This window comes from Jaculus jaculus, chromosome 8 (genome assembly GCF_020740685.1).
Source record: "Jaculus jaculus isolate mJacJac1 chromosome 8, mJacJac1.mat.Y.cur, whole genome shotgun sequence".
Taxonomy (NCBI): Eukaryota; Metazoa; Chordata; class Mammalia; order Rodentia; family Dipodidae; genus Jaculus; species Jaculus jaculus.
Genome location: NC_059109.1, coordinates 86,102,227 through 86,129,015, shown reverse-complemented (window position 1 = coordinate 86,129,015; position 26,789 = coordinate 86,102,227). Strand labels below are relative to the sequence as shown.

At 40.5% G+C, this 26,789-nt stretch overlaps 2 protein-coding genes across 5 annotated transcripts in view; one reads left to right on the top strand and one right to left on the bottom strand.

Moving 5' to 3' along the window:
- Mcm8 (minichromosome maintenance 8 homologous recombination repair factor) overlaps positions 1–26,665 on the bottom strand; it is a 45,716-nt gene extending 19,051 nt beyond the window's left edge. For 2 of the 4 annotated variants that reach the window (XM_045157695.1, XM_045157698.1), the window contains exons 1-12: positions 26,061–26,483; positions 24,776–24,928; positions 24,412–24,495; positions 20,279–20,361; positions 19,751–19,900; positions 16,340–16,443; positions 12,623–12,821; positions 11,226–11,311; positions 5,990–6,141; positions 5,006–5,201; positions 2,422–2,452; positions 601–741 (exon numbers count right to left, since the gene is read on the bottom strand). In XM_045157695.1, the coding sequence (XP_045013630.1) occupies positions 601–741; positions 2,422–2,452; positions 5,006–5,201; positions 5,990–6,141; positions 11,226–11,311; positions 12,623–12,821; positions 16,340–16,443; positions 19,751–19,900; positions 20,279–20,361; positions 24,412–24,495; positions 24,776–24,923 (1,374 nt within the window). In that variant the 5' untranslated portion in view covers positions 24,924–24,928; positions 26,061–26,483. The other 2 variants (XM_045157696.1, XM_045157697.1) reach the window with 2 other exon arrangements.
- On the top strand, positions 12,974–13,557 carry LOC101615073 (39S ribosomal protein L35, mitochondrial-like). The gene has a single exon (XM_004661501.2). It carries the CDS (start codon positions 12,974–12,976, stop codon positions 13,538–13,540), a length of 567 nt encoding a protein of 188 aa, XP_004661558.2. The 3' UTR covers positions 13,541–13,557.
- Positions 26,666–26,789: the final 124 nt, after the last annotated feature.

Below are 26,789 nucleotides of genomic sequence, written 5' to 3'. Positions count from 1 at the left end.
TGGTATCACTCTGATGAAGCCACAAGCATTCACACAAGCAGAACCTTCTGCAACCATTATGAACCCCCTGAGCTGAGCTCTGAGTGGCAGAGAATCTTCTTGGGCATGAATAACTGACTGTCCCAACAGCTGTCTTGCTGTGCATTCAGAAAAAAATAGTGGAGATGGATAGAGACAGTACCTCTACCTTTATCCTAACATTCTGAAGCCTAGCACACTGCTGAAATAATAGTGCAAAGAGAGAACCCATGACCATTAACTATTCTGTTCATGGCTCAGGTCACATCACAACAATCAAGACTTAAATAAGACTTGCTAGATACAAAAGTAGTATCAGGGAAACCATTAGCATTTCATCATAGTTGTTGTAGTCACAGGACCAGGATGCCTGTGCATGTCACCTGTTTGGAAGGAGACTAATTCATTGTGAAAGCAAGGCCAGATCCACATGTGTATTATTACTCAAAGACCAGCTCATCTCTACCGAGACAAACCATTCTCTTGAACACAAATATGCCGGGTTTTTTTTTGAGAAAATTCACATGCCAATCACTCATATAAAATGTAAGCAAAAAGCAAAAAAATAATACTTATTTTTACCTGTAGCATTTGACTCTTTCCCAAGCCCGGATCTCCAACAACCAGAATGTGTGGGTCTCCTCGAACTGGGATTCTGTTTTTGTCATCTGCATATTTCTGACTGCCTCCAAACAGTGCTAATGTCAAACCTGCTTTAACCAGCTTGTGTGAGAGGAAAGAACAAAGCCACAATTACAACTATCAAAGGAAACTTTCGACTTTACAATGTCAATACACTGATGTGTGTGGAGAGCTTTTTTTTCCCCCCAGGGCTGAACTTAGGGTCTTGAGTGTGTAGGGAAATGCTCTACTACTGAGCTACATCACCACTTTTGTGGACTTTTTTTTTTTAGATTTGAGGGTGCTTGCTAGCTCAGTTAGTAGAACATGAGACTCTTAACAATTTTCTTCAGTAGTGTACCCATGCATAAGCTCTGGTAAATAACCCCTACCTATGCTTATGCAGGCAACTCTAATAAACTCAGTGAGACACACACATGAAAAAAATAAGAAAAACAGATATAAGTCAAAAAGGGACTAATTATAAAGAAGGGCTTCAGTGGGAGGGGGGTAAGAGAATAATGGGGTAAATGTGATCAAAATACTTTATGTGTATGAAATTATCAATAAGTAAATTTTTAAATGAATTTTTTTGTATAATAAAAAATCAAGGAGTAAAGCCAGGTATGGTAACACATGTCTTTAGTCCCAGCACTTGGGAGGCAAAGGCAAGAGGATTAAGAGTTCAAGGCCAGCGCCACATGTTCTCCCTCATTTGTGGATCCTAGCTACAGATGATTGGGCTTCTGTGTAAGAGTGAAAATACTTAGTAGCAGAGGCCAGTAAGTTGAAAAGGAGACATAAAGGGAAGAGAAAGGAAGGGAGGAGGATACTTAATAGGTTGATATTGTATATGTGTAATTACAATGATTGTAATGGGGAGGTAATAGGATGGAGAATGGAATTTCAAATGGGAAAGCGTGGGGGTGGGGAGGGAGGGAATTACCATGGGATATATTTTGTAGTCATGGAAAATGTTAATAAAAAGAGTTCAAGGCCAGCTGCACGTGGTGGTGCATGCCTTTAATCCCAGCACTTGGGAGGTAGAGATAGGAGGATCGCACTGAGTTTGAGGTCACCCTGAGACTGAATAGTTAATTCCAAGCCAGCCTGGGCCAGAGTGAGACCCTACCTCAAAAGACAAAAAAAAGAAAAAGAAAAAATAAAAAAATGTCTAGAGCTGAAGATATAGCTTAGCAATTAAGGCACTTGCCTGCAAAGCAAAAGGACCCAGGTTCAATTGCCCAAGACCCACATAAGCCAGATGCACAAGGTGGTGCATACATATGGAGTTTGTTTGCAGTGGTTGGAGGCCCTGGGTCCACCCATTCTCTCCCTCTTTTCTCTCTCATAAATAAATATAAATTAAAAATAACCTTAATAAAAGTCTAGAAACACAAAATTCTATAAAATAAATTATTAAAATGCAAAAACTTGGGGCTGGGGAGATGGCACAGTAGTTAAATGTGCTTGCTAACAAAGCTTTCTGGCCTAGGATTTGATTCCGCAGTACCTACAAAAAGCCAGACCCAGTGTTAGATGCATATGGAGATGTTTGTAGCAGCAATAGGCCCTGGTGTGCTCACACTCTCTCGCTCTTGCAAATAAATTTTTTTTTAAAAGAGCAAAACTTCGAAGGTCAGAGGGGTCAGTTAATTAATCTACAGAGAATAAAGATTTCTATTAAAATATGAGTAACTAATGAAAAGAAATTAGCTATTTAAGGTATTAATTCTGCCAACTTTATATACTTTTGGAGTGAAGATGAAGTAAACTACTTACTTCATGACCAAAAATGACAGGGCACAGTGAGCTGAAAAACAGAATACAACTTTTATATTATCTTATTTAATAACCTACTTTACCACTTGCTTACCCTTTGTTTAATATCAGAAAGGATAAATACTTTACATTTCTAAATCAAGGAAGTCTTATTCTTATAAGAATTAAATTCTTGATTAACTTATAAAGGAAAAATATGCTTCAAAATTTGCAAAGTAATCAAATATTCAGCCAACCTTTTGACAGAACCAGTTTTTAAAATGCAATATACTCATGGCTTTCTCCCTTATGTTAAAGGTTACTTGTACTTCATATGCATAGACATCTTCAGAACTGTGTAGACAAGTCACTGAGAGGAAGACACTAAGGAGTGAATTCAGAACAAAATTTGTTTGAATGGGATAAAATTTCATTTTTTTTTTTCTATTCAACTCTACAAAGGTTAGATTGGGCATATGAATGTAAAGAAGGCAGGGGAGATGGGCCAACAATTAAAGGAATCTGCTTGAAAGCCCATGTCCTGAGTTGGATTCTTCAGCACCCACATATATCAGGACACAAGTGTTTCCCAATGTGCCTGGGAGGTAAGCCAGAAGCTCACAGGCCAGCTAAACTGGAGCTCACCAAGTGAAGCCTCAAGAACAGACTCCCCTTCTGTCTTTCTCTGTGAAGTATCACTGTGCAAAGCAAGCAGCCATAAGAGCACAGGAATGCTCTGAGAAGGTCAGATCCTCTCCTTCCTTCACTAGGACTCCCAGAATCAGGGTAGAACTCTGAGCACAGCTCAATCAGAATAGTCCTGGGACTATATTCAAAAAGCCCCTGGCTGTTGGGGTAGCCCCTTTTCTGCTTGTGTTTGTTCTTGAAATAACCCCCCACCACCACCCAGAGAGGAAACCAAAGGCATGTACCTACTTTTTCTTTTTTCAAAGCTAGTAAAAATCCACACCTGCCTTTGAACGTCACAAAGCCAAAGCCATTGCCCAGCTCCAGGAGAGAAGGAGAAGGGCTTTGTGTGACACTGACCCTCCCCTCTCAGCCATAGTTCACTAAATATCCTGACTCATTTTCCAGTTTTGTGTGGCTGTTGATAGAACATTGTATTAGTGCAGTTAATGACACACTCTTGGACTATGAAAAACATTACTGTCTCAAAAGCCAGAAGCCATATATCCATCTCCTTGCTTTCACAAAGCAAGTTCTCAAGTTTCTGCTGCAGGTGATACCTGGCCTGTGTTACACCTGTCTTCTGCCACAAATAAGGAAGTCACACAAGGTGTCCTTTTTTTTTCTTAAAGATTCAAAAAGTAAGCAGTTGCAGCTTTACTGCCTCAGCCAGTTATACAACATGTAGTGAGGAAGCAGCCACTGAAATAGATAAATGTCCAGATGGGGCCATGTTCTGTTAAAAAGTTTACCTGTTCAGTCTGCCCACTGGCTAGATGAATAAACGAAGGACATGACAAACTCTAGTTTTGATGCTGGAATCACAAATACAGGGAAGAAAAAAAAGCAAATAGTGGGAAGAAACTCCAAGTTTTTCATACTAACTTTCTATGAACACTGATTTAAAAAAAAAAAAAAAACACTAAAAACGTAGCATTAATTTAGAACCAGTAAGAACCAGAGAGGCATCTACATCCTCAGCATGGCTGCTCCTTGGCCACCTGTCCACCTGCTGACAACCATTGCCTAGGTGACACATATCCCAGGTTAGAGCACAAGCTTTCTCAGAGTAGGTCTGGATGAAGATTTACAGGGAAGTCATTAAGGGTTTCAGGACAAAGAACTTTTAAGAACCCAAATTTTCACCCAGTTGGCAAATTAACATACTAAAGGTAGAAAGAAAAAGCCTCATCTCTTACTGAGCACAAAGCCTTGGTAAACAGAAAGCATGGTAAGATCAATTTTTCTGGTGTACTGCAGTTCAAAATCTCAGTTCCTTTCCCCTAGGGATATCTCTTATCCAGTCTCGACTTTTCCTCATGTCTTCAAATTTATCCAAAATAACTGTCCAATAGCATCTGTGTTCACTGGGACAAGTATATTACAAACAGATAACAAACTTGTGTGAGACAGTACTATCACTTCAAATACGTACATGTTTTCTAAAAAGGGCAAAGCTAAGCATCTGTCACGAAGATGCTGTGGCAACTGTTCTCACCTTTGCCACCATTGCTCAAAAGTAGCTAACTATGTGACGGAGTTTGGATTGCTGCCATCAGGCTTTTTTTTTTTTTTTAACTTATGGACACTGAAATCTTACTTAATTCATCAGCCACACCAAGAATGGGTTGTAAGTTGGATTTGGTCCAAGGGCTTGGGTTTGCTAACCTTTTCGAGCGGTAGTTTTTCTTTTTAAATTTATTCATTTGTAAGCCGAAAGAGAATGAATGAATGAACACTGTACATCTGGCTTTACATGGATACTGGGGAAATGAACCTAAGTCTTTAGGCTTTGAAAACAAGCACCTTTAACCTCTGACCCATCTTCCCAGGCCCCTGACTAGCTTTTGTTGCTTGTAGCCAACAGCATCCCTGACATGCATACATGTAATAAAACTTCAGGTAACTTCATACATACTTAACAATGAGTTTAAATAGATTTTCTTCAGCTTGAATCTCCTGGATGGCGTAAAGATCTTTAAGTGAGAACTCCATCAACGTTCCAGGTTTACAGCCATCCTCAGATGTCTCTGTTTTCTGTCCTTTGCTATTGCTCACAGAATTTGCTTCAATGTACAAAAGGAACATACACTTGTCATTCTTATTTCGAGAACCTGTGATTCAAAGTATTAAATACAATGATTATTTTCACTTGTCCTACACTAACTAAACTAGAATGTTTAAAGTTATAGTGGACTATAAACAAACAGTATTTATTTTTAGAGAGAAGATCTCACTGTTAGGAAAGGCTGACATGGAAACACTAGGGAGCCCAGCCTAGCCTTAACTCTGCAGCAGTACTGTTTCAGCCCTCCAAGTGCTAGGCTTTCAGGTGTCAGGTACCACACCCAGCTATGCCTCTATTTTAATGGAAGCATTTTATCTCACATAAAGAACAAGTAACAAAAAAGTTCCTAAATTATTTGAGATACAAATATGCTATAAGAAGATAGGTCTGGGGAGGGGATATGATGGAGAATGGAATTTCAAAGGGGAAAGTGGGGGGTATCACCATGGGATATTTTTTATAATCATGGAAAATGTTAATAAAAACTGAGAAAAAAAAAAAAAAGAAGATAGGTCTGGGGAGATAGTTCAGTTAGTAAAGTGCTTGCTTTGCAAGCATGGGGACCTGACTTCAATCCCCAGAAACTATATAAAGAAAGTCAAGTTTGGTGGTATATTTATAATCCCAGTGAAAAAACTAAGTGTTTTTTTGGTGCTGCTGTTGTTTTTCTTTTAAAAAATGTAGATGTTGCCCAGGATACGACACCTACAGTTGTCCTCTGGCCTTCATGCATAGCTGTACCCACATAGACAGGAATACACACATGCACACAAGAAAAGATGAATGCTGAGAAATCATAGTCATGAGGTAATTATAAAAAGAGGCATACTATACCTTCTTCAGCATTTGAGACTTTGACAATTCCAGTAATAGTCACTATGTCTCCTGGAACACAGCTATCGACAAGGTCATGAACAAATTCACATTCTATTGTTCGTGGAATCCGACCTGCTTCTCGCTGAGCATCAGACATGAGCTCCTGGATTCTAAGATGTTGAACAGTTGTCAGTTAGACACATGCTTACTTTTGGTTGTTTCTCTAACACAGTAACTTTTCAGGGTCTCTATGGTGCTGCTGTAGATAAAGGCTGATTAGTTTGTGAAGAATTCAATGTTGTTATGAGCCAGGCATGGTGGTGCATGCCTTTAATCCCAGCACTCAAGAGACAGAGGTAGGAGGATCACCAAGAGTTCGAGGCCACCCTGAAAGTACATAGTGAATTCCAGGTCAGCCTGGACTAGCGTGAAACCCTACTTAAAAAAAAAAAAAGAAAAGGAAAAGAATTCAATATTGTATCTAAAATCATGTCCACGGCTTCTAATCCCAGATGGCAGACTGAATACATGTGCACTTGCCTAGAAGCCCTACAGGGTCCAACAAAATGAAAATCACCAAAAAATGAGAAGTTTGGGGACATGCAAATGTGGCAACAGAAAATGAGATGTTAATGATTTTTTAAAATATATATTTTTTGAGAAAGAGAGAATGGGTGCACAAGGGCCTCCAGCCACTGCAATCAAACTCCAGATGCATGTGCTACCTTGTGTATCTGGTTTATGTGGGTCCTGGGTAATGGAAACTAGGTCCTTTGACTTTGCAGGCAAGCACCTTAACTGCTAAGTCATCTCTCCATCCCCCTGATATCTAGAATTTACAGAGAACTCAAAAAGCTAAACAATAAAGTCAAGCAACTCACTCAAAGGAAGAAATTCAAATGGCTAATAAACACCTAAAGAATAAACATCCCAAGCAATCAAACCAACATCAAGATATCATCTCAACCCAGTAAGAATGGCAAACATCAAAAAAGTGATGCCAAGCATGGTAGTACATGCCTTTAATCCCCACACTCAGGAGGCTGAGGTGGGTGGATTACTGTGAGTTTGAGGCCAGTCTGAAACTCTTTCCAGGTCAGCCTGGGCTAGAGCAAGACCCTACCTTGAAAAACCAAAATCAATTAACAAATGTAGACAGGGATGCGGAAAAAAAGGAACCCTTATCCATTGCTGGTGAGAATGCAAACTTGTCCAACCACTATCAAAATCAGTATGGTGATTCCTCAAAAAGCTAAAAATAGATCTACTATTTGATCCAGCTAATCCACTATTCGGCATATACCCTGAAAATTATACTCTTTACTTGAGATACTTGCTCAGCCATGTTTGTAGCTGCTCTATTTCACAATAAGTAGGATCTGAAAACAGCCCAGATGTCCAGCAACATATTTATGGATAATGAAGATGTGGTACATATACACAATGGGATTCTACTCAGTGGTCAGGAAAGGAAGAATGAAATAATGAAATCTGTAGGAAAATGGATGGACTTGGAAACATTACAGTTATGCAAACCCACTCAAGCACAGAAGGATATACACCACATGTTCTCCCTCATATGTGGTATCTAACCTAAACAGCTTGCATTGCACATATACCTGACAAGTAACTGAAAGGGAGGGTGATGGGAGGGTTGAGGGATATATTTACAAAACTAAAGCCAACATGAATTCATACCATAGAAAGCTTTCCCCTGTATAGCAAACTAAAAGATATAACCCTCAATAGGATTGTAGGGAGCTGGCTAGAAGGGCCCTAGAGTGGGTGAGAGGAAACCTAATCCCAAAACCATTGGTTCTGGCTTATATATCCTGATTATACCCCACAGTGAACTGTTATTTAGAGAAACCTATCAAGTCCCCCAAACAAGGCAGACTTCTGTCAAAGCCCTTGATTACCTGCCTGAGCTAAAAGGCATGACACCATTGCTGAAGACACCACAAGCTGCCAACACATAACATCAAGAGATCATGCTGGAATCTGAAGGAAGGCAGATCCCTGATGTGTAGCACTCATAGTGGCTGGAAAATACTACATGAGCTGATGGGCGAAATTGCTACCAAAATTATGAGCAAGCAGTGAACCTTGCTTCAGACAAAATCAACCAGCCAGACTAGATGTACACACCTGTGCAATAGTGGCACTGAGCCTAGGTGGGTAACCAATGGCTCTCTGGATAAATGACTCGGTCAATGAAAAGGAATTCACAGCTAGTACTGGGAACCCAGTCAGAATCCTATAGAGACTAGGGTCATGGACTCCAGTGAGAAGCTCCCACTAGTCTTTGGCCAAAATAGAGGATGCAGCCATCAAAATCCTTCTTAATTAACTATGCTATGCCTATCCCCTTCTACCCATGCTGCTCTTACTCTCCATTGACACTCTCATTCTCCATTGGAGAATCTGTTTTCTCTTTTGCAGAAGGCAGCAAAAGCTGAGGAGAACCAAAATCCATCAAGATGAAAAGATAGCTGACTTCTTATGATGAGGTAAGCCACATCTTGCACATGAGCCAGGGTCCAGAAGAAACCACAGAAGAATTGGTGAGTTAAGCAAGGAGTACTGTTCTCATGGCAAGCCTGACAACCTGCACCAGGAAGATGATGATAGACACTGAGGACACTCAAAACAGAAATCTAAAAGTTGCCAAGAGCTTAACACTAAAGTAGACTTATCATACACCTCCAAGGATTGGGGAATATTGTGGAAGAGGGGGTGGAAAGATTGTAAGAGCAACAGGGTGCAAAGGAGTATCCAGAGGCATTGTTCTCTCACAATGATTGACTGTTGCTCTTATAACTCATAACCTATAACTCAGTGGAATGGGGGCAAGGAGAGGAATGAGACCAACACATGACTTGTCCATACAACAATTCTAATAATAATAAATTCTAATTAATAATAAATACAGGCATGTGGTGGTACATGCCTTTGGTCCCAGCTCTCTCGAGAGGCTGAGGTAGGAGAATCACTGTGAGTTCAAAGCCAGCCTACACTACAGAGGTAAGTTCCAGGTCAGCCTGGGCTAGAGTGAAACTCTGCTTAAAAATAAAAGCAGAGGGCTGGAGAGATGGCTTAGCGGTTAAGCGCTTGCCTGTGAAGCCTAAGGACCCCGGTTTGAGGCTCGGTTCCCCAGGTCCCATGTTAGCCAGATGCACAAGGGGGCGCATGCGTCTGGAGTTCGTTTGCAGAGGCTGGAAGCCCTGGCGCGCCCATTCTCTCTCTCTCTCTCTCTATCTGCCTCTTTGTCTCGCTGTCACTTTCAAATAAATGAAAATATACAAAAAAATTTTAAAAAAATTAAAATTAAAAAATAAAAGCAGAAAATGGGCTGGAGAGATGGGTTAGTGGTTAAGGCACTTGCCTGCAAAGCCTAAGGTGACAGGTTCAATACGCCAGTACTCAAGTAAGTCATATGCACAAGGTAGCACATGTTTGCAGTGGCTAGAGGCCCTAACATGCCCAATCTTTATCTGACTCTTTCACTGCCTCTCAAATAAATAAATAAAATACTTTTTTAAAAAAAAGCAGAAAAAAAAGAAAGTAGAAACAGAGGACAAGCACTCGATGTTATCCTCTGACCTCTGCATCCATGCTGTGGCACCCACCCATCCCCATACACACGTACACATACAAAATAAATAAATAAAATATGTACATGCACAGGGCATAGTGGTATATGCCTGTAATCCAATGCCCAAAAAGGCTGAGGCAAGAGAATTTTGAGTTTAAGGTCAACTTGTATTAGATAATAGTCAACACTGTCTCAAAACAAGAGTTATTAAAAGCAAACATTTATAGAAATCATATAACAAAAAGCCAAAGAAATTTAGAAAAAAGCACAAAAAAAATGAAGGGTGAGACAAAGGTGTAGACCAAGGGATGCACCTGATAGGAAGCCCAAAGAGGAAAACAGGTATGATACAGGTGATGACAACTCCAGAACAAAAGGAGATCTCTGTGCCAAGGGGGTGAAGATATGACTGAATACACTGTCACCTTCTCAGAACAGAATAGAGATTACAAAGAGGGGAAAAATCCGGTGTTCTCAAATAGACAAAATCACACCAGTAGCAAACCTGTCAGTAAAAGCAAGGAAGACTAAGGCAAAATGTACTTTGGTAGCCAACCAAGCTAAGAGACAAAGACATTCCCAGACATGCAGATGAACCTCTCATGTACTTTTTCTAGAAAAATTGGAGAAAACAGGAGGCCTCAGAAAATTCCAAAACAAAGCAGGTCTAGAGAAAAAAACTAGAGCTCAGGTAATTTTCTTTTTTAAATAACACTGGATTTCATGCAGCACAAGGGAAGTAAGCAGATCACAACCTGAACTACCATGAAAACACCTTCAAAATAAACAAGCAACTCAGGTGGATCTCATGGTTTGAGTGTATCTCCCAAGGCTGTGTGAGATGTAGCTCTGGTTTCACTAGTACAATTTCCACCCCAGTGGAGCCAGCTGTTGTGAGTTGAGGCAGCTAAAGCGCCCTTGCCAGAATGTACTTGATGCAGTTTAAATGTATAAGATAAATAAGCCTCTTTTCCTATAAGTACCCATATATTTCATCATAGTACAGAGAAATGGGCTAATACAGAATGAAAAATCATGGCCAAACAGTGAAGGTAGACTATAGAAATGTTAGGAAAGATAAAATGCTAAGCAAACAAGTCCAAATATGAAGCTCAAAGACAAAGCTAAGAAGAAACAAACAAGAATACATTATTTTATATTTAAGGAGAGGTTATGGTACTATGGCTACAATAAGAAAAAAGAAAGTATATTACTGGATTAAAAACTACAGAGACAATACCTGAGTTAGCAAGTAAACTAAACAAAACAAGCCTATAGTAAATAGTATAAAATGCCTTGTGGAAAATGAAAACATGATATGAAACAGACCCACTGCTTAGAGAATTTTTATACAAAAGCATCATTATTATTTCCATCATAGCTCATTTGGAATGTGCAATGAATAGTGTAATGAAGATACAAAAATAGCTCTTTCTCAGTAGCAAGAGGACATAGTATTTGTATCCTTTCTGGAACCAAAATGAGAATAAATTTCACATAATGGTAATTAGCATCTTAATACACAACTCTTTATCTAATACACTAAATACTTTAGCACTGTTTTCTGATAAAAAGCCACCGTATATACAGAAAAATCACAGATTAAAAAAGTATGAGCTATCCCACAACCTGCCTTTTATTTTTACTTTTACTGCTTACTTGATCAACTGCCAATCCATTGTCACAGTGAGAGGAGAGCTGTGCAGAGGAGTAAATGACTTCCCTCGGCATGCGGGCACAGGACACTGCAACAAAAGTATATAACCTGCATTCATTTTAGTAAACCACAATCTCAGAAAAAGTCAAGCTACAATCTCCATTATAGTACACTTAGAGCTGAAATGACCTACTTCCTGTTGCATCTGCTAATGAGCTTTCCAGGCAGTTTTCTAGGCCTTCACACTTCCTATGCTTATTCTTTCTGTCATAAGCACCCAAGGCTTCACACCATGCCCTTGTTCCTTCCTCAGTGCCCATGCAGTCCTTCTTTCTTTGGGTTCCTTGAGTGTCCTTTTCTCCTCAGTCCCATAGACCCTGCCCAATCTTCTTTTCCAAAGCCTTTCCTTAAAGGTCTTTAATCTGTAGGTCTTCTGAAGCCTCCTTTGGCATTGTCTACTTGGTACATTTGCTAGTCCACACAAGTAGTCTTCAATGCATATGCAAGTGGTGTTTAAGTTGCTTAAGTCAGTTGTACAGTGCTTGGATCTCAAGATTGATTTATAAAGTTAAGACACTGTAGTAGACTACTTTCCAAACATGCAAAATTATTTCCTCTCAAAACATTCTAGGAGGCTCATGCCTTTAATCTCAGCAATCTGGAAGCTGAGGTAGGAGGATCATTGTGAGTTCAAGCCCAGCTTGAGCTAGGGTGAGATTTATCTTCAAAAACAACAAGCCAGGCATGGTGGCACACACCTTTAATCCCAGCACTCAGGAGGCAGAGGTAGGAGGATCATCATGAGTTCAAGGTCACCCTGAGACTATATAATTAATTCTAGGTCAGCCTGGGCCAGAGCGAGAACCTACCTCAAAAAACAAAAACAAAAGAAATGGAGTCAAATCCCTCTCCTGGAATCAGGCTTGTGACTTACTCTGTACCAACAACATGTGAAGGCGATGTTGCATGATTTCCAAGGCTAGCTTATGAAAGGCAAAGCTATTTCTGCCTATCAACTAGGCCTTCCTGCAATGCACCAGTCAGTGGCTTATAGGAGTAGGCTGTGTTGAGCTACCATACTGTGTGAAAAGCTAAAACCAACCCACAAAGAGAAAAGGTTTGCCTGCCCAGCCCCAGAGCCTTGCTATACCAGCTCCAGCCACCATCATCTGATGGCAACTCCATGGAGAACTAGAAGAAGGACCATTCTGGTGAGTAATTCTTCCAAACTCCTGACCACAGAAATCATAAGAAATAATAAAGTGCTTGCTATTTGGAGTCCCAACGTTTAGGGTTGCTAAGAAGCAACAGCATCGTGTTCAGAAACATCACAAAATGTTTTCTGTAAACTTACACACTTTCACGACCAAGATAAAGAAGCATCTAAAGAACATACTACCTTTGTGGGAAGACTGTATTTCCCATCTGGAAGAGAACAACTCTGAATCTCTCCACATGCAGCACAAACAAATGCCATCTTGGTACAAAGAGGTCTTATATTACTGACACGAACCACTGTTCCCCTTAGAGCAATGTACTTTCCATAGCAATTTGCACGAATATTCTTGAGGTGTGTCAAGGGCTCATAGTTGTATACTCTAAAATTAAAACAAGAATGTTATCTAAAAGTTTATAAAGAAACAAGTATTTTCACAAGTTTCTTTTGAGAACCATAGAATTCTGTGTCATCCTTTTACATACAGAAATTTCACAAGAATTAACTTAATAAATATGAAAACAGGGTGGCAAGATGGCGGCCTCTGTTTTTGCAGGCACTGTGAGAACGGCTTCAGGAATCTTATGGCCCCTGAATATTTTGGCATCTTCAGCCTATTGGAACTATGCCAAGAATGCCTGTTTCAATTCCGCACTGGCTACCGTTCATTTTAGTCACATTCGGACACCAGTTGTTTCTTCTGTTTGCGGGCTTGTCACTTCTGTCAGAAACCTGACACATCACCATAGTACAACAATCCTTAATAGAGTGGCTCCTTTGGTTCCCAGTGTCCTGAAGCTGCCTGTCAGAACTGTAACATATTTCAGCTCACAAAAAGGCAAGAGGAAGACTGTAAAAGCTGTTGTCTGTCGGTTTCTTCAGCTTCATTCTGGCCTTTGGCTACAAAGAAAGGCTGGCAATAAGAAAAAATTAAGGAAAAAGTCCACTGCAAGAAAAAAACGCTTGAGAGAACTTGTGTTCTGCAATAAGGCCCAGAGTAAACTCTTAGACAAAATGACAACATCATTCTGGAAAAGGAGAAACCGGTATGCTGATGATCCTTATCAAAAGTATCATGATCGAACGAACCTGAAAGTGTAGATTAGAAGGCTTACAGTTTCTCGTCTAGTAGATGTGCTTCTTTGTATACATGATGTCCTTTTAAAGATGAGTATGTACTTGCGCTGGAGAGATGACTCAGCCATTAAAGGTGCTTGCTTGCAGAGCCTGCCTACCTTGGTTCAATCTCCCAGGAGCCTCATAAAGCCAGATATACATCTGGAGTTGGTTTGCTACAGCTGGAGGCCTTGGTGGGCTTATACTCATTTTCTCTCTCTCACAAATAAATAAAATTTTAAAAAATTGAAAAAAATATATGAAAACAGAGCCAGCCATGGTAGCTCAAACCTTTAATCCCAGCACTTGGGAGGTGTGAGGAACGCTATGAGCTTGAGGCCAGCCTAGGATACAGAGTGAATTCCAGGTTAGCCTGCACTACAGTGACACAGTTCCTGATAAAAATAAAACAAACAAGGGCTGGAGAGATGGCTTAGTGGTTAAGGTGTTTGCCTGCAAAGCCAAAAAACCCAGGTTTGATTCCCCAAGACCCACGTTAGCCAGATGTACAAGGAGGCGCACACATCTGGAGTTCATTTGTAGTGGCTGCAGGCCCTAGTGTGCCCATTCTCTCTCTTTCTCCCTCTGTTAAATAAATAAATAAATAAAAAACAAAAAGAAAGAAAAAAGCTAATATTTCATTTTTCTCATTCAACACATAAAAAGCCTTTGCAAAAGGGATTAAACAAGACAAAAGGAAAACCAAAAACCAAAACCCCCCCCCAAAAAAAAAAAAAAAAAGACAGATTCAACAACTTTTAAAAAGTATTTCATACAGCTAGGCATGGTGGCACACGTCTTTAATCTCAGCACTTGGGAGGCATAGGTAGGAGGATCACACTGTGAGTTCGAGGCCACCCTGAGACTACATAGTGAATTCCAGACCAGCCTGGTCTATAGTGAGACCCTACCTTGAACCCCCCCCACACACAAATTATTTATTTATCTGAAAGAGAGGAAATGGGTGCACCAGGGCCTCTAGCCACTGCAAACAAACTCCAGACACATGCACCACCAATTGCACCTGGCTTATGTTGGTTCTGGGGAATCGAACCTGGGTCCTTAGGCTTCACAGGCCAGTGCTTTAACTGCTAAGCCATCTCTTTAGCCCAGCAATTTTTGGTTTCTAAATTATTTTGAAAGAACTGTTATGAAATATCTTCTATAAATTTTTGGAAAAGAAAAATAAAACCTGAAGATTTTATTTCAATGGACTTAAAAATCTTAAAATACTATTAAAATACTATTAAAGATGAAATGAAGAATAATTTCATTTATTCCCTTATGCCCAATACAGACCTAAGAATTTAATAAAACACATACCCCTTAGTGTACTTCACAAATTAACAAATTTATACAGCACTCATGATAAGCATACACATAAAACCAATGTTCATAAAATCAGGCTGGAAAATCAGCTGATATAGGTTGATTTCTGTCATGATATCTGAATAATTTTCAGTAGGTTTATTTTGCTATATTAACAAATGAATTAGCAAAGTATTCATACCATTTTACTGATTTTCTTGTTTCTATAAAATTAAGCTCTCATTCCTAAATAGTCTTCACTAAATAATGCAGCAAGAATAAACTGAAGAGACAGTTCTCAAAGGAAGAAATATATATGACCAAAAAGTATTTGAAAATATATTCAATATCCTTAGCCATCAAAGAAATGAGAATTATAAATGCTTTGAGATTCTATCTCACACCAGTCAGAACAGCTATCAGCAATAAAACAAATGCCAGCCAGGCATGGTGGTGCAAGCTTTTAGTCCCAACACTCGGGAGGTAGAGATAGGAGTACTGCTGTGAGTTCGAAGCCACCCTGAGATAGTGAGTTCCAGGTCAGCCTGGGCTAGAGTCTCTACCTCGAGAAACCCCCCCCCCCCAAAAAAAACAAATGCTGGTGAGGACATAGGCAAAGAAGAACCCTTGTACACTGCTGGTGGGAGTGTAAATTGGTGCAGCCACTATGGAAATCTGTATGGAAGTTTCTCAGCAAATTAAAAATAGATTATCATATGATCCAGCTATTTCACTCTGAGTATAAACCTGAAGGGTTCTACATGAGAACATGGAGTGGCCCTTGCACAGCCATACGTATTGCTGCACTACCTGCAACAGCAAAGATAAGGAACTGGCCTAGATGTCCACAGATGGATAAAGCAAAGTGGCACATATAAATATGCACATAAAAGACAAATAAAAACGGAATTTTATTCAGCTGTAAAATGAAATTATGACATTTACAGGAAAATAGATAAGCCTGGAGATCATTACTTTAAACAAAATATGCCAGTCCCAAAATGAAAAATCTTGCATGCTTTCTCATAGATGTGGAATCCAAATTTTATACACGCACACATACACAACAAAAACTCTGAAGGTAGAAAGGGAATTCTGAACAGAGAGAGATATGAAAGTGAGAAAGAAGCAGGGAACAAGGAGAGTAATGGAACCTAGGTGTCATGAAAGAAAAAAAATGGGTCTATTTGGAGGAAGAAAGGGGTCCAACAGGAGGATGGTGGGGGACATTGACAGTGGAAGAGGGCAAAATGGCTCAGTAGTTAAAGGTGCTTGCTTACAAAGCTTACCAGCAAGAGGCCCTGGCATGCCCCTTTCTCTCTCTGTCTCTATCTGTTTATCTCTCTCTTGAATAATGAAAAACTAAAAGCATTTAAAAATATAACGATATACACATATGAAAATGTCACAATGGAATCCATTCTTTGGGTATGCTAGTGAGTAATTAATAAAGAATACCTCCAGCAAGTTTCTTACCTTGCATAAATATGTGGTACATTTATGATTGTTTCTCCATCATTAGGCAATCCCTCTTGGGCTTGCAATTCAGCTGCATGCCTTTCAAGGTCCTTAGTTAATACCTAATGAGAACAGACATATTTACTCAAAAGCTGAACAATATTCTCTTTAAGCAGAACCCTTTTACAGAGAATCTAAAGTTTATCAACAATTCAGAACAAAAAAACATAAGGCTGGAGAGATGGCTTAGCTGTTAAGCGCTTGCCTGTGAAACCCAAGGACCCAGTTCAAGGCTCAATTACCCAGAACCCATGTTAGCCAGATGCACAAGGGGGCGCACACATCTGGAGTTCATTTGCAGTGGCTGGAGGCACTGGTGTGCCCATTTTCTCTCTCTCTGCCTCTTTCCCTGTCGCTCATAAATACACATACACACACACACACACTTGATATTTAATAACTATTTATTTTACAAAGCATTGCTTTATTTGGGATTTTCATGTACTGAGACTGGAAAATTCCAGCATCTCTACTTACTACCTTTTGTCCCAAATGAACACAGCATTAAAAGTCCTTAGGCCGGGCATGGTGGTGCACGCCTTTAATCCCAGCACTTGGGAGGCAGAGGTAGGTGGATAGCTGTGAGTTCGAGGCCACCCTGAGACTACATAGTGAATTCCAGGTCAGCCTGGGCTAGAGTGAGACCCTACCTCAAAAAAACTAAAAAGTCCTTAGTATTAGTCCTCACAACTAATCCTTGAACTTAAAAAAAAAAAAAAGCTAGAAAGACAGCTCAGCAGTTAAGGTGCTTGCCTACAAAGCCTAACACCTCAGGTTTGATTCCTTAGATCCCATGTAAAGTCAGATGTACACAGTGGCACATGCATCTGGAGTATTCAGTGGCTAGAGGCCCTGATTCTCTCTCTCTCCTCCCTGTCTCTTTCTGCTTACAAATAAATAAATATAAAAAAAATTTAAAAAGCTGGGCATGGTGACACACACACTGCCGTGAGTTTGAGGCTACCCTGAGATGACATAGTGAATTCCAGGTCAGCCTGAGCTAGAGCAAGACCCTACCTCAAAAAAGAAAAAAAAACATCTTCAGAGCATTGTTGGGCCTTGAGATGCCCAGACATGAGGCCTAGTGGAACTTCCGGAGCATAACTGCCTCCGCCTAGCTGTGACTCAGCAGGGGCCAAATGGCCTCTGGCCTGCTATTTCCACATAGGAAATTAGAATTCCTGCCTGTGGGCACTTAGAACTCAGCAGGGGGCCAAATGGCCTCTGGCCTGCCACTTCTGCACAGGAAGTTAGAGTCCCCTGCTCATGCGCACTTACAACCAATCATCTCAAAGGTCCCAGTGTGCTATTGGCCCTTACATCTCACCCCACCCTAAAGTCTGCGCCTTCCTTCCCAACATTATATAAACACCAGCCAGTAATAATAAAGTGAGTTCCTGCTTCCAAAGGACTCCCGACTCAGTGTGGTTTTTCTCCGGTGGCCAGGAGAGGTTTCTGGGTCCTCCAACTTTCATCATCCCCTCAACCCCTAGGTAGGAACCAGCAGGCCTGGTTCTTCCCTCGGCACTACCTGTGCGGGAAGGAGCCCAGCAGAGCACGATATATTCCTATAAATTAGCTATTGGGGAGACTGAGGCAAAAAGATCTCAAGTTTGAGTCCTATCTGGGTAACTTGGTAAGAATCACATCTCAAAAAATGAAAAGAAAATCTTCCATTAAAGTACAGCTCAATGATATAGCACTTGCTCCTAGCATGTGTGAGACCCTGGTTTTAATCTCCAGCACAGCCAAAATAAAAATAAAAATAAAAGCGAAAGATAAATATTTTTCTATTTCTCCATATTCACTAATATGAAGATAGAAATGTAAAACCCATGGAAAAATACCAGGAGCCAAAAACAGCCCCAGATGCAGACAGCCTTGTGACCCCCAGATGCAGACAGCCTTGTGACCCCCAGATGCAGACAGGCATGACCACAAACTCCGCCTAATGTACTATAGATAACCCTGTCAGGATGCTTCCGAGAAGAGAAAAAAAAAAAAAAGAGGATCCCCACCGACTCCAAGTCTATTAATAAGTAACCAGTAACCAGTGCTGGGACTGAAATCATGCTTCTGCTTCTGTAAACCTGCTTCTGCTCTCCCTAACTCTATAAAAAGAGACCCTTCCCCTTGCCCGGCGCACTCAGCCTCTCGAAGGACTGGAGTGCCCGCAGGCGCCTGTGTAAACAATAAAGCTGCCTCTTGCCTTTGCATCCAGTGGCTCGGTCTTGGTTCTTGGGCGCGGGTCTCCCACCACGGAAGATTCCCCCTCCCCCGGGAATCTTACAAGAAACTCAATTATATTTGTTATAAGGACCATAAAGACTTACAAACACAATGCCATGTAAGTTTTGAAAATGGATTCTAACAAAGGTTTTATATTAAGGCTATAAGAATTTGCATATGTGAGGTGAGGGAAAGTCTATGATAACTGGATAGCATGTGCAAAGGGCAGAAGTATTTAATGAATACTAGAGGAATTAAATACAATTTAAATTAAATACTGGCACAGTTTAATTGGATTGTAAAGAGACTAGTGGAGAGATGACATTGAGCTAGGTCCATATAAAGGACATGGGTTTTATTTAGTAGAAAGGAGACATCATAGTTGTCAAAGACAGGTGACATTTTGCAAAGTTCCCTGTGAATGCACCTAGCACTTTATCTGTTCCTGTCCTGGGATTTGCTGTCCTGTATCTTCAAGCAGTTATCTATTTATACACACCTAAAAAAGTTCTTTCACATTTGTGTGTCATCTGACCTGAGAGAAATTGAGGCAGGCACAGAACATACTGTTTTTTGCATTTGACATTTGGGACACTTGTGAAAATTAAGTGATTTTTCCCCATGCCACAGAATTTAGATCTGAGGTGGCTCCCTTTATTTCAAGTTCATAACTTATAACACCAAGTCATATTTTATCTTTTCCATGAAATTAGATACTTCCTAGAAAACAAGGTTTAATTTCTGTACCATCTTTAATGAGATAAAACTAATTCAAGTAAGGTAAGAATAAATAGCAAGACTGTAATCCTTAAGTTCTAGAGACCATCTTCTAGTAGAAGCTAAGTACCTTTTAGAGAAAGCATGATGTCTTCCCTTAAAGCTTTTTCCTTTTGTTTTTAAAACATTTATTTTTATTTATATTTTATTAGAGAGAGAGAGACAGGGAGGGAGGGAGGGAAAGAATGGATGCACCAGGGCCTCTATCCACTGCAAATGAACTCCAGATGCATGTGCTACCTTGTGCATCTGCCTTACATGGGGCCTGGATCCTTAGGCTTTGCCGGCAAGCACCTTAACTGCTAAGCCATCTCTGAAGCCTGCTTAAAGCTTTTTCAATGTCTACAAAAAATAAATACTTACCTGATGTATTGCTAGGCCCATACAAGCCAAGGCTTTCTCAGGAGCATTCCTTAGGTCGTTTGCTATGTCTGGCATTAAGGTAGCTATTTCTTCATCTTTTGTCAGCTCTTTAAAATCCACCAAAATACTTCCTTTTCTTTCAATTTCATCCTATAAAAGATTAGAATTTGAAAATAACAGTACTTTCTTAGAGCCAGTTATCATAACTCGCCATTCAATTATGTACTCTGAGAAGGCATATAACATGTGGATGATGATAATGATAAGTACCGCATAAGCTTTATGCCAATCATGGTTCTAAAATTTAAAAAAGCTTATTTATATATTTTAACAAACTTTAAGGTAAACATTTATACTATTAGCTCTAATTTTTTAGGATGAGGCACAAGAAAGAGAGTGATTCACCTCAGTCAACACCACAGTTATGTGGCAAAGCCTCTCTGGTACCTAGAATCACAATTACCAAAACCTCAAACATATCAGCTTTCACATAAAAGTATACTGGTAACTGCTATAAATGAATCTTACCTTATCATATAAATCAATCCGCCTTTTAAAAAATTTTTCAAATGCTTGAATCTTCTCAATTAAAGGAGAGTTCTCACTGTAAACTAATCCAACAAATACGGTATTAGCACTAACAATCATGAATAAGCATAGATATTCCTGAGACAAGAAACTCTATAAATATCACAGTCCCTTCCCAGTTGCTTTGTATTCTGGTTACATGTGAAGAAAAACTAGTGTGACTTGCTGGGTGTGGTGGCACATGCCTTTAATCCCAGCACTTGGGAGGCAGAGGTAGAAGGATCACCATGAGTTCAAGGCCATCCTGAGACTATATTGTGAAATCCAGGTCAGTTTGGGCTACAGTGTAAACCTACCTCAAAAAACAAAACAAAAAAAATAGTGTGACAATAGTTTTACTCAGCTGTGAAATAAATAAATAAATAAATAAATAAATAAGTAAATAAATAAAATAAATGAAATTAGGAAATCTGCAGAAAAATGGATGGAACTGAAAAAGGTCACACTGGGTGAGGTAACCCAAGCTTAGAAACATAAAACCTGCCTGTTCTTTCTCATATGCAGATCCTAGATGCAAATTTCTAGATTAGGAGCTAGAAATCAGAGTGTCTATAGAGGCCAGGAAACTAGAAAAGGGCCATGGACGCAGGTTTTGCAGGAGAGATAACAGAATACATGGGATATGGAAATAGTGGGGGCAAAAGCAAGAGGGAAAGGTTTAAGCAGAGACAGGGGCAAGAGGTTGAGAGAGAGAAGAGAGTGGTGGCAAGATGAATCAGAACTAAGGATGTGTGAATAAGCCATACGGAAACCTATTATTTAGTAACTCAAAAGTGTTTGAACACAGGTCCCCTAAGCCATAGGCTGGTAATCCTAAATTCCAGTGCCAGGGATAAGTTGTTGGCCAGGGAGGATAAAGAAGCCCCTAAAACAATACAGTGCTATTATCATTGCTCTTAGTTGCCCATAAAAACTACATGGTAAATGCCTCCCTAGCTGAAGCTTGGAACAGACTCACGGCCAAGTGAGTTCAATGGCTGAGGTGAGGCACCTCACTTGAGGGCCTCACTCATAACCCAATTCAGACTACTATCCCCACATCCTCTTTTTTAAACCTTGATGGTAAACCCTTTTTGCTAAAGACATCCCATGTTTCAATTACAGGATGTACCACAAAAAAAAAAAAAAAAAAGCTGGAATTGATCGGGAAGCTTCCTTCCTGCTGGCTACCCTTATTCTTATAAAAGGTATTATGTAAATTGCTGGGGGGAGAAAAGCCATCAACAGTCCTACCTCACTATGGATCATGTGTATTCCACAACTGACCTGCCCGGCCTGACATGCCCACTAGTGCAACAGTGGTATGAATGCTATGGGAGTAACCAACCACTTTGATTGGCTTTAAAACCCACTTCATAGGAGAGAATTCATCCTGGTACTATACACGTGGCCAAAAGCCTCTGGCTAGGGACATGGATCATAGGGGAGAATTTACTACTGTGGTTATGCTAAACTGACAGGATGTCTACATACCTGTATTTGATCCCATAGGTTAGTTCTGCTTAAAGCCTCAATCACAGAAATTTCTTAATAAAATGAGTAGAGATTAATGTAAAGATGCATAGCAAGCAAAATTGTTGAGAATAAGTGACTAATGTGTGCTCAGTCTCAAGCAGAACATCTAAACCACCCCCTTTGAGGGTCAGGGAACTTCGCAGAAGGGACAGAAACAATGTCAGGGGAGAAGGGCTGCAAAACACTGTCTTCTGGATATAACATGGCCATTACACCTACGAATTCACAGCAGCTACAGTTTTCCTGAACAAGATTGAACCTATCAATGCTTCACCATCCATGGGAGAGGGGTTCACGAGATCCCATACCTCTGAGTAAGCTAATGGCTGATGAGAGAGGAAGAGTAAGGTTCATCAGTGGTATAACTACTGGCAAGTTGCCCATTCTACCCATGATCATGCAAGCAGCACTAATTTAACTCAATGGGCAAAACATAAAGAGGCATGCAGGTAAGATGGGAAATAATGTGTTAGTGGGGGGGGGATGAGACGGTAACTGGCGAGGGGATAAAATCAAAACATATTATATACATGTATAAAAATGGAAAAACAATTTGAAAAAATGGTGTGGATGAAACTTGAGATCCTAAAACAAGCTTCAATCTAAGTAATCTGAAGTGCCTCTCTAAAGTCCAAATGTGGGAAACTTTATTCTGAAATTTAAGTACCTAAAAAGCTGTAACAATTCAAATACGTTGTATATTTAGCTCAAGCCAAGCATTAGATTAAAGCCAAACCCAGAAGCATGAACTAAATTCATTCTGAAACAGACCTAAAGATAATCACAATCTTTGCAAGTGAATCCTATTAGCCTAAACTATAAACTTGTCAAACGTTTTCCTATGAGCTGGAGGGAGGTAGACCAATGCTTAACTCTGAACTCAAAACTGTAAAAACACCTTTAAATTTTTTTTTGTTTTAATTTTATTTATTTATTTGAGAGTGGTAGACAGAGAAAAAGGCAGAGAGAGGAAGAGGGAGGGGGAGGGGGAGGGGGAGGGGGAGGGAATGGGTGCATCAGTGCCTCCAGCCACTGCAAACGAACTCCAGATGCATGTACCACCTTGTGCATCTATCTGGCTTATGTGGGTCCTGGGGAATCAAGCCTTGAACTGGGGTCCTTATGCTTCACAGGCAAGTGCTTAACTGCTAAACCATCTCTTGAGCCCAGAATATATTTTTACACATCTTAAATAATTTCAAATTTGTTTCTCACAGAAAAATAGTTTTGTGAAGTACAACTGGACCTCTTAAGTAAGGTATCTCTTGAATTCCATCTTTAGGACTAATCCAGCTGTATTTTGAACTAACTGGTAGATGAATAATGCAAGTGTGTTAATGTATCCTAAAGGAGAAAAGATCATCTGTGAAATCCATCTATTTTTAATTTAAGAAAAAAGAAAAGACTCCCAATACAAAAATACTTGTACTTCATTCATAGAATGAACACTGTGGTTTAGCATGGGGCAGGATCCTTAACCAGAAGCAATATAGACTACTAGGGGAAAAACCACAGCTATATGTAAAAACAATAACAAAATCTACATTTCATAAGAGATACAAGCATGTAGATAATGTAAAAGCACACACAAAAAAGGACATCTGTACTCAGAAGGTGTGTATTAATTGGTCTCTTTGACTATCAAATGGGTATTCCTTAACTTTGTTTCTATACCAACCTGTGTGCTAACTCTTGCTTTGAAATCCAATATTCTGTTTTCTGCTCTGAGATATGATGCCATTCCCCAGGCTACCTTTACGTTCTGCCAATAGGAGGCACTCTAGTGATTGGAAGGTGGCAGGAAGTGAGAAAAGAATAATTTTGTTTTCAATTCTTTTCAGCATCTCTACAACAGCAGAGATAGCTATAGTTCCAGGCTCTAGGTCCAAGCAACATCCAAGGGATGTCCCCAGAGTCCAGGGGCCATACACCTTCACTCACCTCAGTGGTGTTGAGTACAAGGTAGGATGCCTTTCAGAGTCCCAAAGCACAGCTTTGGAGGGTGTCCCTCAGAGATTCAAACAGCATCCTTTTCTGTGTCCCCACCACTGAATTGCTAGCTTCTGATTACCTCAGAAAGTCTTAATTCTTCCTCCCTCGACCATAGTGATAATACTGCTGTTTCCTGAAGTCATTACTTTCTAGAAGGCTACTGCAATGTTCCCTTTCTGCTTTCCATCTGTACATTTCATTTCTTTTCCTGAAACACAAAGCAAGGTTTCTGTTTTCCTACTTGATAAAAAACTGCAATGCTCTTTAATGACTTAAATGTTTAGAAGAGCAAAGATTAAAGGATATATATATCTCAGTAAGTTAATGAATCACAGGAACACAAGATGCAGTATCCAGACAGAGAAACACAATTGATGGAGTGGGATGTGGTGGCACACACCTTTAATCCCAGCACTTGGGAGGCAGAAGTAGGATGACCACTGTGAGTTCGAAGCCAGCCTCAGACTACATAGTGATTTCCAGATCAGTCTGGGGTAGAGTGAGACCCTACCTGGAAAAAAAAAAATTAAAACAATTGATGGTACTTTTTGCACTTTTAACTCTACCTTCAGAGAAATAAAGCTTCCAGCCTTTATATGGTATGAACTGATCCAATGTTGACTGTAGAAGCAAAGGCTGCGGTGTTCGTTCTGGAAAAAAAAATTGTATGTATGTATGTATGTGTATGTATACACACATATATACACACACACATATATACACAAAATACTAGGTTAATAAAAACAAAACAATCTCTTTTTCTGACTTGTTTCTCCTTTTAACAATGAGTCTTACATATTCATACAATGCACCCAAGTTGTTTCAGTGAGAATTACAGACATTAACTTTCAGACTGAAGTTTGACCTAGCAGTATCTGCTAGATATGACTTGTTTCTTTCATGATGGAAAACAAAGGAAACTTCACTTACCAGAAGCATGTTTTCCTGCTGTTTGACATGGGTTAGATCTGTGTTCTCTTTCTCTCCACTTTCCTAAGAAGTTACCACCACCTCTTCCTCTTTTCCAGCTCTGGAATCTTCCTCGCCCAAATCCTCTGCCTCTATACTCACCACTCATGTTTTCTAAGAAATGCAGAAGGAAAGGAGTCACCAAAACTAATGAAAAGTACTCCTAAAAATGTACTAATATAGTGAAAAAAGAGAAAAAAAATTTTGTTGTTCTGTTTTTTCAAAGGATGGTCTCTAGCCCAGGCTGCCTTGGAATTCATTATGTAATCTCAGTGTGGACTCAAAATCAACTGTGATTCTTCTACCTCCTCCTCCTTGTCTAGAGTGCTGTAATTAAAAGGCATGCACCAACCCGCGCAAGTTGACACATGCCTTTAATCCCAGCACTCAGGAGGCAGAGGTAGGAGTGCCGTGAGTTCAAGGCCAGCCTGAGACTACATAGTGAATTCCAAGTCAGCCTGTGCTAGAGTGAGACCCTACATCAGGGGCAGGGGGGAGCATGCACCACTATACCTGGCTGAGAAAGTTTTTTCATAATTTTTAAATTTAAGTCTAATATATAGGCTTGCAACATTGTGTACTACCATACATGCCACAAATGTTAAGGCATAATACATGTTTTTAAAGTATATTCAATGTTCATGAAACCAAAAGAAAAGGTACTGCACTAGTTATCAAGGAGCAACCATGAGAAAAATGAAGACAAGTAGATAACCTTAAAATAACCTATTGCAGTGGCTGGAGAGATGACTCAACTGTTAAGGTGCTTGTCTGCAATGCCTAACAACCCCATTGGCTTCCCCAGTACCCAGGTAAAGCCAGATGCACAAAGTGGCCCAAGTATCTGGAGTTTATTTGCAGTGGCTGGAGACCCTGGTGCTCCTATTCTCTCTCACTGCTTGCAAATAAATAAAGAAAAGTTATTTCAGTATTTGCAACAGTGACTGGGCAGTACTGGGTGAACAAGAGATCTGTGCAATACTAGGGAGATATCAACATAGCTCAATCCTACAGTGCCATATTCTGTAGGGGAGGGGTATGAACTGTTGGGCTGGGGGGGGGGGTTGATGACTGCGTGTAAGAACACTTGCTTACAAGCATGAAAGCCATACCCTGTATAGTGCAACTCATTAGGAAAGCCTATCTGAATCTTTAGGGAATTTAGTTAGTAAAACGCTCACAATTTTGGGTCAAGACCACATACTAATCATTAACCGAACATTATGTCAGGTGTGGTGGCACACACCTGTGATCACAGCACGTGGGAAACAGAGGCAGGAAGACTACTGACTTCGAGGCCTTATTCGGCTACATACAGCAAAACCATCTCAAAAAAAATCGGAGCCTGCGGGGTTGGGTATTTAGCTCAGTGGATGAGCGCTAGCGTAACAACTGCAAGGCCCTGGGTTCGATTGTCAGCACCGAAAAAAAAGAAACCCAAAACCAGGAGACTGAGGCTTCGAGAATTTAAGCAAACTGACGAAAACTCCAATTTTTTTGATGACAGCACAGAGATGCAAACTCCGACTTCAGACCCACGAGGGGAGGCGAGACGCTAGCAACGCAACGCGCCACATCCTTCTCAAATGGGAACGAAGGAAGGGCAGCCACAGCTGCGTCCCACACGAAACGAGGCGGGAGTCCGCGACTCGGCCCGGGCAGTTCGGGGGCGCACCGAGCGTCCGGCCAGATCCTCCCAGGCTCCTGACGCGGCCGCCGGCTTCGAGCTTTCTATGCCGCCGCCGCCTGGGCCCGATCCCCCGATTTGTTGTTGGTTTGCTCCTTTCTCCAAGGGCGACGTCCGGAGCGCAAAGGACCCCAACACCTCCAGCCACACCACCACGCCGCGAACCCCCTCTAAGTTCCTTTTTGGCGCTTCTGTGACGCCACTTCCGCTCGAGGACAGGGGGACGGGCAGCCAATCAAAGCGTGCAGCTGGGCGGAAGTCGTGAGGCTCCCGGAAGCGACCCGGGGT

Excerpts from the sequence above, each read along its gene's own strand:
- LOC101615073 (XM_004661501.2), top strand. The coding sequence starts at position 12,974 with ATGGCGGCCTCTGTTTTTGCAGGCACTGTGAGAACGGCTTCAGGAATC.